The sequence below is a fragment of the Protopterus annectens genome, chromosome 8.part0 (genome assembly GCF_019279795.1).
Source record: "Protopterus annectens isolate FY-2018-M chromosome 8.part0, PAN1.0, whole genome shotgun sequence".
In the NCBI taxonomy this organism is placed as follows: Eukaryota; Metazoa; Chordata; order Ceratodontiformes; family Protopteridae; genus Protopterus; species Protopterus annectens.
The window spans coordinates 753142584-753159640 of NC_056741.1; the positions used below are offsets into that span (position 1 = coordinate 753142584).

The following is a 17057-nucleotide window of genomic DNA, read 5'->3' on the forward strand; positions in this document are numbered from 1 at the left end:
ACCGGCACTTGCAATGCTGCTTCTGCATCGGACCATGCGGCAAAAAAGACTGAGGATATGACGTCGGTCATGCGCATTTGTACCCTGACGTCCTGATGTCAGTCAAATGCGCCTTGACCGACGTCAGCCTTATACTTTGATATTCGGGCCGACCGAGGACAGCGGACTACCCAAGTGCAAGGACTGCAGCAATGTGAGATGAAGAACATCTGCTTCTGCTTCAGGCACCGCGCGGCAAGAAAGACTGAATAAGATGGCGTCGGCTGATGCTTATATACTCCAGCCGCTCTGACGGAGTGAAATGCGACATCAGCAGACGTCGGACCCAGACTTTGGAATTCGGCCGACCGAGGGCTGCCTGAGGCAGGACAACCCATATGTTATGACTGCAGTTGCATTCTTGAAGGACATCAATATGGTGTTATACAAGATGAGAATAGTTATGAAGCACTGGGAAGTGAAGGAAAAGGCAGGGGTAGTTCAGAGACAGAACAGCAGGAACAAAATAATGGAAAAAATTAATTGAAAGAATGGTACAGCAAAAAAATGTAGAAATAAAAAAATAGAAAAATGAAAAGAATGATAAATATAATAAATATGAATGTGAACAGTGTTAGAAATGAGATTAGGCCAATGCTAATTGAATGGTGTAAGAATGTCAAGGTAGAAATTATATGTGTATTAGACACAAGGTATGCAAAAAGAAAAAGAGAGAAAGACTCGAGGCTTTAAGGGGAAAGAATATTACGTGATCCAAGGGATGAGGAATGTTCAGGTATATGGATTTTTATCAGAGTGAAGTCATTAAAACAACAGATATTACAATATTAAAACCAGGAAGGGAGATGATGTGCGATATATAAAAATGAGAAAGTTGTATAATGTTATTTGCAATTTATGCATACATGAATGTGATAAGATTAAAAAAAAATGTTTGAGCCCTTAAAAATATGTGTTGGTTAATATGTTTCTAATTACGGAAGGAGACTGAAATTGCAATTTAAGAAAAGAGAGAGGTAAAGTAGCACAAGATATGAAGGTATTAAAGAAATTTATCGCATATTGAGCGTTACAGACAGAAAAAAGTGAATTAACTTATCAAACAGAGACAGATTATGTAGTATGTTCTAATGAAATGAAAGAAATAGAAGATGGAATGGAGATTGCTGAATTTTCTGATCACAGAGCTGCATTGGAAAGAACAGGCGATTTACAAGGAGATAATACAGGAAAAGAAAGGAATAAAAAGTTGAATTCCTGAAGTCAGTGATATGTAAAAAATGAAAGTGGAAAGCAAATTATAGGAAGAACATACGACAAAGAGTGAATTTTATAAAACTGATCCATATATGTATTATATAAAGAATATTACAAGAACTTTTTCTGATGGTACAAAATAGAATAAAAATGAAAAATAAGACGGCGTATAGAGAAACATTAGAAGAGTTTCAATTAGAAATTGAGAAAAGGGGGAAATGGGGTAAGAGTGATAGAAAGAAAATTGTATGAAAACATAGGGAGAAAATAAATAATCTTATTTAGGCAACTATTCTTTGTAAAGAGAACAAAAGGAGTATCACCTTATTTTGGAAACAGGCAAGAATAAACAAAGGAAGAATGGATACAAAATATGATGATGAAAGTACTGCAAGATATGAACAAAGTAAGATAACTGAAGTAGTTACAATATTTGTAGATATAATGTATGTATAATAAAAAAACAGGTAACAGCAGTGATGGGATAAAACATTGCAAAGTACTAAAGGAGAATTAGAGTAGGATATCACAGTTGAATAAAATTTAGGCTATGATAAAAGTGGGGATACAAGAATTATAACCAGGACTAAATGGATTAACTTAGGAATTTTATAAGTGGGTGGATATAAAAGAAAAAGTAGTTTTTGTAAAGTATTACATGGATAGTTAGACAAGGATATATTGCAAGAAGACACGTCTAAAATTTATATGAAAAAAGATAAAAGAAAAATATAAAAAGTTGGAGACCTACAATTCTAGGAAATACTGGTTATAAAATAATTATGAGAATAATTCAAAAAAGGAGGCAGAAAACTGTTCGGTGAAGTAATATGAGCTGTGATATTTGGTATTAACCCAGGATTCCCTCAGTAATAATAATAGTGAGGGAAATAATAAGTATGATTTTGACAGAAAAACAATGAGGTAAGGTTGGTGAAGTGTAATGTAGACAAAGCTTTGATAAAATAAGTCACGAGGCGAACCAGGAAAGTTTACAAGCATATGGATACAGAAAAAACAATGACAATTATAAAAATGTGGATGAAAAATCAAGGGCAAAAGTAACAGTAAATTGCATGGGAAAAAGCTAGACAAGAAGGGGGTTAAGTATAGGTGCCACTTAACCATGTTTTTTTTTTAGTAATAAAATTCAATTATTCAAACGTTTATGTCAGAAATAAAGTATGCTGAAAGATGTGAAAAAGGAATTGATCTGGTTATTACAAACATAAAACAAAAGGGGGTAGATGAATGAAAGTGTGATAAGAATTGAAAAAAATATTTAAAAAGGTATGTTTGAGATTAAATAAGGGATTTGGGGAAATAAAGAAGCTGAATGGTATATTTACTAAAACAAGAATGAAATTAGTATATTAGGAGTTAATTTGGGGGAAGCTGAAAATGTAATGACTTGGTGGAAAATGAAAGTGGGAAAATAGAAAGTTATCGGCATTGTGGAAAAGTTTTAATTTGTCATTTAATAAAAAAAAAGGTTTCCTTCTATGTTAATTATACATATTCTGGAAAATCTAGCATATGTGGGGAGCACCTACATGTTTCTGAGTAATGTGTGAAAAGAGTCACTATATTTTTAAAGTTTTATCTGAGGACTTAAACTGAATCCTATTAAAAGAGGAACATGTACAACAAAAAAAGGACTAAGTTTTAGTTTGGGATTATAAAAATGTTAAAGATGTTGATAACAGCATGACAGGAAAGTCGTTATATGAAAGGTATGAAGAAATATGGAAACAAGTAAAAGGAAAAAGAAGTAGTGAAAAACATAATGGAGAGGAAGGTAATCTTATGAAAATTACAAATTGATGAAAGTAATGAGAAACAAAATGAGTGGATTGAAAAAAATCATGAAATAATTTTATTTGGTATACCCATGGAAATATCTAACAGATGATTTTAGAGATGCTGTTCAACAAAGAAGCAAAGGATTTGAATATTTTTATGAAACTGGGATTTTTTTTTTGTGAATAATTTTGTTAAACTACCAGTTAAAGAAAATATGAAGTATAAAGTGACACAGAAAAGAATGTGCTGTGACTGCAAGTTAAACAAAAATGCAAAATTGCTTTTAGGATGTAAATTGAATATATTTTTGGGTAATGTTTAAAAATGAATATAAGTGGTAAGGGTTCAAGGATGTAAATATCAAAACAATATTATATGGCAAATATGAGGAAGGCAGAAAAGTGTAAATTGACAAGTGAAAATATTTATTACAGCTTGAGTTTTATGGAAGAGAGGATGAGAAAGTTTACTAAATAAAACTAGAAGGGCAGAAGAAATTTTGGCAGAAATAAGAAAAATGTTGTGAAAGAAGCAATGTGGTGTAGAAGAGAACAAGTTAGTGAAAAATAAAAAATGCATTAGACTTTTGTTGCTTAATTGGAAACCAGATGTAAGTGTATTTAGTTGTCACAATAAATGAGATAGATATAAGTGTTGCAAAGAATATAAATATTGTAAATAATGTGTTTATATAAGTAAAGCTACACCTACTCCTTTTGAAAAGTGCCATGGGTTATTTTACATCCTCCTAGCTACCATCAACTCAGCAGATGGGGCCTTACTATTACATCTCATCCTATGGATAGCATAAATCAGGAATGCAGCACCTCTATATACTACACTACAGTGTCAGAACTGGAACATTAATCTAGATACATGATAGAACACCAGGTCTTCTGATCTTCTAGCACCAAAAGCATGTGTCATACACCTGTTGAGCTACGAAGAATGCGAATCTTCTCTTGTGAATAAAAAAGATGAAAAGCCAAGAACTGTCTTTCCTTTTAGGTGTAATTTCTATACTAATGGACCTGTACATCACCAAAGTACAGCAGAGTGCGTTCAAGGGAAAGAAACAGATTTGGATATATACTGACAACTCCTACTGGTGCAGTAGAACTGGTCTAACTACTTGTTTTCTCCAGGCCAGGAACAGGAGGATGATGTAATGTGAGGAACATTGGGGGTGTGGAGTAAAACACTGTACAAGTATGGGCTAAGGTATACAAGAGTTGCGTTGATGCCATCTTGTATATGGTACATTCTTCTATGAGTACCAGTTACTAATTTATCTAAATTATGACAGTTAAGGGCAGTATTTCTGTAATAAGGTATAGTGATCAAGCTTACACACCTGGATCTTAGCTTTTGTAGTATGCATCCTATTTTACTGTATTTTAACTTTGATTTTCTGTGTGAGATAACTTACATATATTTAATTTGCACTTGTACTGTTTTCTGTATTTAAGTAAGGTATATGTTCTAACATTTAAGTTCTTGTGGCTGGCATCCATTATTTATTATAAGTATACTTATGCACTGCTGCTAGTGTGACAAGAGGACAAGTATTATTTACATTGTTGGTTAGTAAGCTGTGTGGCACGTCTCCCATTGGACTACTCAGGCCTACTTTCAGAAAAAATATTAATGTCTATAACTTTACATTTGACTTTACATATCTAACTATCTATATCCTGGAAATGGGAATAATCCACCAGTGTATGGGCTTCGTCAGTGATGTTAGTCCCAAAGAAAGATAGCAGCAACCAGTCCTGCGTGGACTACAGGAAAGTAAACTGTCACATACAGCCTGATGCTTAGCCCATGCCCAGGAAAGATGAAATCTTAGTGTAGCTGGGTTGGTCTAAGTGTCTAATAACCACTGGCTTGACCAACAGTTACTGGTAGGGTAACTCTTGACATCTGTAGCCAGGTATAGGTCATTTGTGACCTAATTTGGGCTATATAAGTTTAGAAAAATGCCCACTGGTATGAAGAATTCCCCCAACAACCTTCCAGAGGTTGGCAAATGACATTCTAGCAGGAGTAGAAAATTATGTTCTTGCTTACCTAGATGACAATGCCATCTGTAGCCAGTCATGGACAGAATATGTGTAATATGTCTGGGAAGTGTTGGGCAGATTGCAAAGGTCAGGGTTGACTATCAAAGCTAGCAAGTGTCAGGTGAGCATGCTAGAAGTCTGCTGGTTCACAGACTGGGTGGGGGAAAGATTAGGCTGCAATGTGCCAAGGTTAAGGATACTTGTGCATGGCCCATCTCTACTATCACAAAACAAGTACAGACATTTTTACAAACTACAAGGTACTCTAGGAAGTGTATTTCTTAGTACAGTACAATAGATAATCTCTTTACAGATTTTACCAGAAAAAAAGGACCAGTAAGGTTGTCTGGACACAAGCCAGTGAGCAGGCATTCTAAAATGTCAAAGAGGCTCTTAGAAGAACCCCTTGTTCTAATCAGTACTGATTATAGTCAATAATTAATTGCACAGGTAGATGTCCTAGCTGTTAGGTGGGGCTGTACCTACCTTGGTTTCCGCAGAAGGAGCAAAGTCCCATACTGTGCATTTGAGTTGCAGACATCAACCCAGGGAGGAGTCCTACGCAGCCATAAAGAATGTTTGTCTGTGTATAGTCTTGGCTTTGCAAATGTTACAACTTTACCTGTATGGTTGAATGTACGCTGTGGTTACAGACCACAACACTTTAAAATGACTACATAGAGCAAATGGGCAGAATGGAAAGCTTCTTAGATGGAGTTTGGCCTTGCAGTCCAATAATATCCAACACAGATGTAGTGGTTCTAGTAGTATTGCAGACAGTCTATCTAGAAAAGGGATGAAGTACTATACCAGAATAATGCATCATTTTGTCAAGATATGTCACCTGAGGGGGTGCCTCTAAAACACCTGCTTGAGTTTAAGGGGAAGAATTGTGATTCTCTACCATTCATCTGTAATCAGTAAGCTTGTCTTTGAGGCTTAAGAAAAAGTGACTTTTGTCTTTGCAAATATGAAAGAACAGGGAATGTCTTTTGAAGTGTACTGGTTCTTCAGAATTGCTATATTCTCTTCTGAATGTAACAAAAATGATGAACACCAGGAAATGTCTTTCTTTTCATATGTAATTGCTACAATCTCAGATGGACTTACTGGTTTCCATATTACTAAGCCACACCAAGGAGGTTTCAAGTGAAAGAAGCAGATATGGATGTGCATTGGAAAGTCCTATTGGGGCAGTAGAACCGGTCTAACTACTTGTTTTCTCCAGGCCAGCAAAAGAAGGATAATATCATGAGATGAACATTGAGAACCAGGGGAAAAACATTACATAGAACTAGGGACTACAGTAGACTAGCAAGAGGACATGATGCTGTCTTGTTTGCGGTGGACTCACCTGTGAGTGCTAGCTTTTAATTATCTAACTTACGACAGTTGGTATAGCCTGAAATCTTTGGTATCTGCAGTTAAGTTTTTTTGTACAAATCATGTCTATATTTATTGCATCTTATTTTTTATTAGTATACTTATTGATTTTTTGCCTTTCATTTGTTTATTTTATTTTATTTCTGTGTGTCTGCCAACCTATATATATTTTAGACCAAATCTGCATTGTTTCTGGATCTCAGGGGGGTTTTCTCTGTGCAGGTGTCTGACTGAAGATTCCTCTTCATATGAAGAATCCCTGGCATACTCCACCCAGATTCCTTCTCCTCTGGAAGATGATTCTCCTGAGGAGGAATCTAGTGGAAGATTCCCCTACAGAAGAGCTTTCTTTTGGGACAACTATTAATAAAATGAGGGAATTCTTTAAATGGGATTCTTCCAGATCTCTGAAGAACAAAAATGTTACTATGACCTACTTCAAATGGAAATCCCAGTACCCTCTGCAGTTCTGCCAGTTTTTCTTGCTTTCCTGGATGCCTTTACATCATCTTCTAAAATGCTAGACTCCCAAGCTCCTGCCCTATGACACCTGACCGATTTTATAAGGTCCCCAATGACTAAGTTTCTTTATAAAAATGTCGCTCTGCTGATCCAGATGTGGTCTCCATTGCATCCGACAAATCCTCTCACTTGTCACCTTCTGCTAGACTGCTTCCCACTTAAGGAAAGCAAGATATTGGAAAGGCTGTGTAAGAAGGTCTATACTTCCACCACCTTACCACCATCCAGGTACTCTCTGGCTTTGCTTTCTCAGGCCTCACAAGCCCTAACCCAATTACCTGTCTCTGTGGCTAAATCTCAGGTTCTTTCTCTTTTGTCTGCATCTTCTCAGGTAGCTAGACATTCATTTAGTTGCAGCTATGATGCAGTGGAAATATCTTCCAGGGCAGTGGCTTGTGCATCTGTTCTCAAAAGGCCTTCATGGTTGAGGCTCCAGTCATTACCTGATGACATAAAGGCCAAACTTCTAGATGCTCCTTTAGATAATTCTGCCCTTTTTGGTTCAGCCACTGCTGAACTCTAAATCTTTGCAGGGAAAAGTTAACTCCAAGACTTAAAACAATTGCTTGTTTCCCCAGTCCCCAAATTCCACAGGAATTTTCCTGTCAAGACTTCCTTTGTCAGAAGACCTGCTTGCTCCTCCTCTTCTACTTCAAGAAATAGGCCTAAGAAATCATCCAGAAGACCTCCTCAATCAAAATCTGCTGCATCTGCTCCTCCTTCTCAACAGTTCTTTCAGGCCAGACCCAACTCTCTGCGACAATCAAGCCCTTCTTCCAAGTCATACATCTCTATCTCTTCACCCTTATCTCTCCCCTTCAGCCTGGATGGAGATCATTCAGGACTCCTGGGTTCTTTTGACTGTCCGAAAAGGATACTTTATGACTTGGAAAACACAACCTCCCTTCCAGGGGACACCTTAACCCCCTTCCTGCCAGCTTTATCTGTTCCCTCACTTACTTGCTCTACTTTTCAATCAAGGCACTATACATTCTGTTTTGGGTTTTACTCCAAGATGCTTCTTGTCCCAAGAAAGGATGGTCCTTGGAGGACTATCCTACACCTCTCCCATTTAAATACTTTCCTGAAAGTGCCTTCTTTTTGGATGCTGTCTTTGCAAATTCCTTTTCCCTCTGCTTCCTCCTCACTCCTACTTGGTTTCTCTGGATCTCAAGGATGCTTACTTGTATATTCCAATTCACCCTTTTCTTCAGGGCCTATGGTTTACAATAAATTAAAAAAAATCCAGTCTTACACCTACTCAGGATCTCATTTTTTAGTGTGCAGGTTCAGAACAGATTTGATGATGGTTCACCTCCCTACAGACAAGGCTCTCTCTCTCTCTTACAGGTTACACGGGGGCTCTTCTGCCTCCTCCTTCCATCTTGGCTTGACAGCACTGGTTACCTCTTCTTCTACAACTGGCCGAAGGCTATCACTACAAGTTGCCTCACTGGTTGGACCAGGGATTTTCTGAGACTGCTTGAATTCATGGTTTCCATGATCCCCATATGCTGCCTTTTGCAAGGCTATACATGAGAACGTGTCAGTGGTTTCTAAAGACAATTTGGTCTCAGCATGCTCATCCTTTGGATATCTTGGTTCCTCTTCTCTCTTGCCTGAAAACAGAGCTTCTTTGGTGGATCCAGCAGCTCTCTCATAATCCAGGCCATCCTCTTCTGATACCCCATAGCCTTTTCAGCAGCTCTTTACAAATGTCTCAGATTTAGATTGGGGAGTAACTTTTGCTTCCAGGATGGTCTTTGGTCCCCCTCTCAACAGAAGAAACACATCAACATCCAGGAGATGATGGCTCTGATTTTGGCACTGCAAACTTTTCACCTCTATTCTTACCAGGACCTCTCAAAATTCTAATAGACAATACCACTATCCTCTGGTCATAAACAAGCAAGATGGGACAAAATCTTACCTTCTTTGTCACCTACCCTCAAGGCAAAGGAATTGGCTATCCAATACATGGTGACACTGCATGCTGTGTACCTCCCCTCAGCTCAGTACTCAGTGTCAGATGCATTAAACAGATAAGCAGATCCATGACACAATCCCATGAGTGGATGCTCCACAGGGATGTGTTCTTCGATCTAGTTCACCAGTGGGGTACTCCAGATATGGACCTCTTTGCCTCCCCTCAGAACAGACAACTTCCTCTCTTGTGCTAGGATCCCTCAACCTCAGGCTTGGAAGGTGGATGTCTTCTCTTTTCCATGGAAGGGGATGTCTGTTTAAGCATTCCCCCCTTCCCCGCATTCAGAAAGTCCTGCTGAAAATTCAACAGGACAAACCAAAAATCTTGCTGGTGACCCCCTTTTGGCCATGACAGCCACTGGTTTCCTCTTCTTCTACAACTGGCCAAAGGCTATCACTACAAGTTGCCTCACTGGTTAGACCTACTGACACAGGACAAGGGATCCTTGATCCATCCACATCTGTCAATTCTGCAGTTGACCTTGTGGATGATCAATTTCTGATCCCTTTCAGGCACCTTTTCTCACAGGATGTGCTTAGGGTAGAAAATATTACATTTCCAAAATGGAAAAGATTTTCTATCTGGTGCCATAAAAGAACTACATATTAGACAAGCTTACCCAGGCTCCCTTTGAGCCAGTGACCTTGGCTTCTTAAAAGTTTTGTACTTGGAAAACAGTGCTTCTGGTAGCCTTGACTTCTGTTAGAAGGGCCTATGAGATTCAGGCTTTGATGGCTTCTCCCCCTTTCTTGGTCTTCCATAAAGGATAGAGCATCTCTGAGAACTAATCAATCTTTATGCCTAAAGTGGTGAACGAGTTGTCTCTTAATCAGTCCATTCAATTGCCCACTTTTTTTTCCTTCACCACAATCCTCTAGTGAAAGGATTATACTCTCCTTAGATGTGTATAGGCAACTCAGATTTTACCTGGACAAAACAAAATCTATTAGGATGTCTGATCAATTCTGTGTGTCCTTTCATCCCAGGGCTCTGGGTTTACCTGTTTCCAAACAAAGCATTTCTTCCTGGATTTCTAAAGCTATTGTGTTTTGCTATGACTTTCATGGGAAATCTCTATCATCTTCTGTCAGAGGCCATTCCAACAGATCTGTTGCCTCGTTAGGAGCCTTCTTTAAAGGTCTAGATTCCTATTACATTTTTAAAAAGCTGTTACTTGGTCATCGGTTCATACATTTACAAAACATTGCAAGTTGGATACTACCTCTAGATCCAGGGCAGGGTTTGCTAGAGCCATTCTGCATGGATCTGTAGAAAATGTTTCTTCACTTTCTTCGACTCCCTCCTCCTCCCTGGGTTCCTTTTGAGCTTTTGCACTCTCCCATATGTAAAGAATACTGAATAGAAGGACATAGAATAGTTATGTAAAATCTTACCATGACCGGAGATGTCCTTCTCTTCAATGTTGCAGCATTCTGTCCCACCTTTCCCCCACAACTTGTTTCTTCCTAGGGTGACTCCTTTTTTGGCCTTAGGATTCTTGTTCCTCATGGGACTAACTTATTCTGAGCATGGTACATGCAGACTTCCCTTTTATGGCTGATGTTGTCAGTACCTATGTCTGACGTCCCATGTACTGGCAGTGGCTATAAGCTTTTGCATACAGGCTGGCCGTTGGTCGATGGGCAGAATACAACCCATATGTAAAGAATACTGCAACATAGAAGACAAGGACATCTACGGTTATGGTACGATTTTACACAACTATTCTTTTTAAGATACCTGCAACCTACCACATTTTACATAACCATGTTTACTTCAGGTATTGCTGGTATTAATGTGTTCTGTAAAATTGCATCACAAAAGTGCCTTTCATGACATCTTCATTCCCAGACTTGTTTTAATGCTTAACAATTTGTATCCAAATTCAGGTCCCAGCTAAAATAATTTTACTTTTATCTCAGGCCAGAGTATTAGGGCTCACTGTAATAGACTAAAAATAGTTCATACCAATGTTAGGGGTATTCCTAACTAGGTACATCAGCCTGATTCCCTTACACTTTCTAAAAGTGGCTTCTACATAATGCTCACAATTCTGAGATCACTTTACTAGGTTACAGCATTTTCAAAGGATTGAACATTTATAAATAAAACAGTGGGGTTATACCATCCTAGCCTATCCTGCTTCCTATCTGAAACATATATTCTTTGCAGTATGCAGATAGAATCCATCTTGTTTATTCTTTTTTTCTGTTATTTTTAATCCCCCTCATCCCTTCCTACTTCAAGCTACCCTCAATGCAGTCATTCCTCCCTCCCAGGGCAAGAACCAGCCCATCTGTTCTCCAGACAGGGCAACATTCCTACAGCCCAGTCATTCCCTGACTGGCATGAGAGTTTTTATCTAATTCACTTCTTAATCAAAGTTGAGACTCAGGGAACAGCAGGCCATCATTGACGGTGAGAAGAATCCCTACCTTACCCTCCCTGCAGTGGCTAGGAAGCTCTGTATAAGTAAAGTTATCATATATAGACACCCTAAGGCAAGTCACTTGTCCACCCCTGGACCATCCAGATAAGGTGTTGCATTTCTTCTCGTACATTCCTTAGTTACATCTTTTCATTCATTCACTTAACCAGTAGAAACCAACAGTGCAGTAGGGCTTGCTAACTTCCACCCTTATCCTTCAAATGTCTAAGTTGCTAACCACTGTCACTGTGAGAGTAGGCATGGTTTTAAACTTAATGCAACAAGGCCAGTCTTATCTTGGTTAATTTTAACTTTCAGCAATCCAAGACAGTTGCAATTGCTTAAAAATACATTCCACCAGACTCTTGTGTCTTCTCCTCTGTGAAAGACCTTCCATAGTTAACCTGTAATAGCATGCCTGAACTTATTATACAAGTAAATCCAGTAGAAGTGTCACCCATTTCAGCACATCTTTAGTCTTTCCCAGTTAATTAACCTAACCATAAAAACGAGCAAGTCTTCTGGGAGTGAGACGATCATTGACTGAATATTATTCACTTTTCTGAGGATGGACGGATACTGTTCCATTCAAAGATAATTCACACGTTTTCCATCTGGTATCACACGAAGATATCCAAAGCCCATTGTTTTTAACATTTAAGTTATAACAGAGCACTTAACTTAGTTACATTCCTCCGTAGTCTTGAAGAAATCAAATTGTACCCGTTGTATAAACTAGATCTGGATGATCCAATTGGCTATTTTAATTACAAAACAAAATACCTATCTGTAGAAGTCATATTTGTGAAATTACACACCCAAGAAATGGCAAATAATTTAAAGCCAGGAAGACACACAGGAAACAGTTTTGATCACAATATCAACAAAAATCAAATGAAAATGTGATCTGATGTATCCAAAACAGGGTGAAAGTGGTCATATTCAACAACAAAAACTACTTTCTGACTAACAATATGAATGTGTCCACAATGCAAAATGACTTGAAGATACAATAACTCTATGCTCAACCCAGATCATCCAATTAATCCATTCTCATGTCTTCAGTTAACTATTGACTTAATAGCAAAATGCTTTACCCTTCATTTTTACAACTCATTTCAGACCCACTAATGTTCTTGACTTTAAAATGGCTGGAGTTCAAAAGCAGCTATTACTTTATCTGAACTTTACCCATAAATTATTGTACTCTTAACGATTTAAAATTACATGCTATCTTAACTGGCATGATCGACAGTAAAATCTCAGGTACTTAACTCCTGATCTCATATGTTTCCCCAAGTCCAAGAATAATTTTGGAAATGTCTGATATCCAGTTTGCATGAGCAAGCTAAGGCACAATCCACTTTTCAAATAGTCATCTGTTAAATGTCCTTTTTAAACAAGCATGATTTAAGAAAGTTGCAACACTGAATGGTCACGCAGCCATAGAATTGTTATCATTATGTACTAGATACATTGCTACTTTTAATAAATCACTGTGGTTTCTAAACTAACTTTTTTGTTTGTTCTGAATTGTAATACTGTTTTTGCTGGCATTACACCCACTGATAATTTGTACTCCCTTATACAAGTGTTTGCTTATTATGTTGGTCTGGCTATGTGTTAACACTGTATATATGTAATATTTTTTACACCCACTGATAATTTGTACTCCCTTATACAAGTGTTTGCTTATTATGTTGGTCTGGCTATGTGTTAACACTGTATACATGTAATATTTTTGAGCCTTCCTTCCTTGGACTGAACTGAACATTGGCAATGCTCAGCTTGACATTTCCAACAGATGGAAAGAAAGAATTAGAGAAAAACAACCAAATGAATAAATACTCAGTCTAACAATCTACAAACATTTGATTGAAATTAGTGTATTCAAATGGGTTTGTCATTTTATTTCAGGATGGCATTTTAAACATGTCTGTAATCATTCAACAGGACTCTCTTCGATTGAATTTATCTTATTCTGTGATGTTTATTTTTAGGCCCCCAAAAACAATATCCATCTGTACAATCCTTACTACGTGCATCATAGTACCTGTATATCTCCTGCCTGGGTCTGTACATCTGACCTCTAAAACTGAATTCAGTGCACTGCAGTGATTTCTGGCACCTATAGCTCCACCAGCACAACATCATGTAAATTCCCGATGAGTGAATTGTTTTATTTGTTACAAATATGTGCAAAGTGAAAGCTGAACTATTTTGCTACCTGAAATGGTTGGAAGTATATTTTCCTAGAGTAAAAGAAGAACTGGGGTAACAGACAGAAGAAACGTCATATGATAGAATTAACGAACTCAAGAGAAGATTAACGGTTAAGCATAAAGAAAATTAAAATATGTCTGAGGAAATTCCTAACCTTACATCATTTAAAAAAGTCCAAAATGGGAGTAAACAAACACAGCTCTCTTGATAATAAATAAAAGACAAAACTTTTATTCAGGTATTTGTACAATAAAAGTTTTGTCTTATTTATTATCAAGAGACCCCCATTTGTTCCCATTCTGTGGAAGGTTGGGTGCCGGGCTGGCAACCAGACACTGTAAAACTCCACTGCCAATCATGAGCGGACAGATGATCCGCTGTGGCGACCCCTAACTGGGGAAAAGCCGAAAGAAGAAGAAGAAAGTTATTGCATTTTGCTTTTCTGGGAGAGCTTCATCCTCCGCTGCTTTTGGATTTGTGTTTTGTATCATTTAAAAAAGGCTGCAAAACCCAAAGTATAAGCTTACAATGGAAAAAGCTGGTTGTTGGATTTCAAAATTATGAAAAATCATTAAAATAAGAGATAAGTTGATGTCACTATTACTACATACAGCAGGATACACAGGTGTGCGTGTGTGTGTGTGTGTGTGTGTGTGTGTGTGTAATCAAGTGTACTTCATGATTCACTATCCCCACATCATCCAGCCTTCTCTCCCTCTCATTCTCTTCATTCATCAACACACAGAGGTCTACTTCAGTAGACTGAAAAAACAAAAGACTGAATCCCAAAATACTGAAAACTCAAAATACTGAAATACAGAATTTGCCCTTTCTCCAATGTTTTGTGATCTTGGACTTGGTATATATAATTAGCAGGGGGGTGTGGAGCTCCCCACATGAGGGGTGCAAAAATGTTTTCAGTATTTTGAGTTTTCAGTATTTGAGATTTATTCTTTTGGTTTACCAGCCTTCTGAAGTAGACCCATATACACACAGGCACACAGGCACACAGGCACACTCATATGTGTATATGAGTGTGTATGTATATGTAGAAGTCCTGTTTTTCCTATAGAAGTGCACTGGTAATTCATTACTGATTAAGTGGGAGAGTGGAAGACAGACACTAGTCAAGGGCAAATTAGAAGGGAAATGAAAGTAAATGTTTTGAGAATTATGAATGAACCAAATTATGTGGCTGTTCCCCAGTAACACATAACTGATCTATATTTTAGTAGATTAACTCCTGCTTGAAGGTAAATATTCCTGAAAAGATATTTTGTTCACTTGAGTTCAGGATTACTTTTTATCTAAACATATTTCTGGGACTTGCTCATCTAATAAAACCAATTTTATACTCTTGGATTTATCCTGTCCAAATGTGATAGCTGGAAAGAGCCCCAGCAATCTGTGTGATACATCCGGTGCATACTTCATAGGCTTCCATTATCTCTACTGTTTGTGTCTATGGATCTGACTTGCTAATCTAAATTCAGTGAAATGCAGTGTTTTGTGCAAGAGGTCCACAGACAAGACAGTCATGGAGCCATGCTTCATGCATATCCTTGTACCACACAGCAAGGGAATATATATCAGCTCTTTCAGAGATCCAGGTTGATCTTCCCAACCACACTCCGCCTCTTCCCCATTCTCTTGCTTCCTGTCGCAGCTATACCTTTAATGAGGATCTGTAACACCTACCTATGCTGTTTCACCTGCTAATATCCACCTTAACAGTCCGCAAGTGTAAAAATCCAACTTGGAACGCAACTTCGACACAAAAATGAACCCTAACATCTCACCCTGCCCTCCTCTTACTTATGCTTTGTCTCATGCAATGCTATAACTGGACAAACCAGTGCTTTCTATGTAACTATTGTACTTTTAAACTTCGTAACTATGTAACCATGTTAAAGCTTGTGTTTACCAGTTAACATCTGCATGCGATGTATAAATCTCATACTTGCTTGTTATTTGATCTGTGGAGCTTTTCTCCCCGGACCTCTGCTGAAAATGGACATTTATCCAGTTGGACTCTCCCGGTCAACAAATGTAAAATAAATACATAAATAAAAATATTATAATTTGCATCCTGTAGTATCACAAATAGAACAATCTTACACAATCCTGCATTACACAGAAGGAACATGTCTACTTCTGTTTCAGTGTAGATCTCATAATGACTTTCACATAGCTGGAATACACTTCATGCACAACTTCATGATACACATCCAGGATGTACCTGTATACCTCACCATCTGCAACCTAGAACCACATTTCTTGTGTACTATCATGGTGCACACTGTAGACTTACCTATCATTATTCCAAAGTTCACACGGTCATCCATATCCTGAGCCCACACTTCATGAGTACTCTCACGGTACAATGCAGGGATAACTCCACGGTACAGGTGAAACTGGCGTGCTGCCTGCATATTTCTTGTCACAGCAATGATTGGTGTCCGAGGTCGGTAGCGGGAGATAAGTGCTGCAGATCTGCAAAAACAGCAGTAGTTGATTTTTTTTATTTTTTGTGAAAAGGAAATAATACCCTTAAGAATGACATTAGCACTGGTTACTTTAATAAACTACTGTGTTGTTTTTGTAGAATAATAAAATTTACCCTTGTGCTTTGTTTTTCATTTTGTAAGGTACAACGTTGGCTGTAGTACAATTTGTGAGACGGGAGAAGTATATGATAAGTTTACTTTTTATAGACTTAATTTAAACTGGTTTGTGAAACTATAGATCAGTTTTGTTCTTTGCCCCTGTTACCAGAGGCACCAGAAACTGCTGAAGGCTTGGGGAGGGTTAGAGGGTGAGAGGGGCACTTGGTGATCTAAAAACGGCACAAACTAAAAACCAATAAAAATGGAAGAAACAGTGCCTCTATCGAACCAAAACAGTAAAAATTCAAAATGGAATATGGGCCAATCAAAAATTGTTAAACAGAGCTACTTGTGTTTAATGCGGAACTGCCTGATGTTCTGCATTAAACACAAGTAAGCTCCATGTTTAAAGACAGACTTTTTTTTTTTTTGGTCTTCACTTAGCGTGAAAGACCTTTTTTTTTTTGTCTCTACCTGGCTAGTCGGAAATCTGGCAACCCTGGATGCATGGGTCCTTCTTGTAAAAGTGTGTGGGGGTGCTCCCTCCCCTTCACTCTATGGTTCCAGCGCTCATGCCCGTTACTTTAATTACTTACATAAACAAATGCTGGAATATAGGCTGCTTAAGCAAATTTCCATGACTTTCTGAAAAAGAGACAGGTATTTTGAGGTGAGTTTGGTTCATTGTAGCACCTCTTTAGTCCTCGACGTAGAACTTGTAGAATGCATTCAAAACTCTACTACAGTTCTAAAAAAGTATGAAATTGAAAGATAACACCTGCAAG

At 37.9% G+C, this 17057-nt stretch overlaps 1 protein-coding gene across 2 annotated transcripts in view; it reads right to left on the minus strand.

Annotated features, from left to right (window-relative positions):
- PKLR (pyruvate kinase L/R) overlaps positions 1-17057 on the minus strand; it is a 711145-nt gene that overhangs the window by 30162 nt on the left and 663926 nt on the right. For both annotated transcript variants that reach the window (XM_044080213.1, XM_044080214.1), the window contains exon 10: positions 15978-16159. In XM_044080213.1, coding sequence (XP_043936148.1) covers positions 15978-16159 — 182 coding nt within the window. The remainder of the gene's footprint in view (positions 1-15977; positions 16160-17057) is intronic.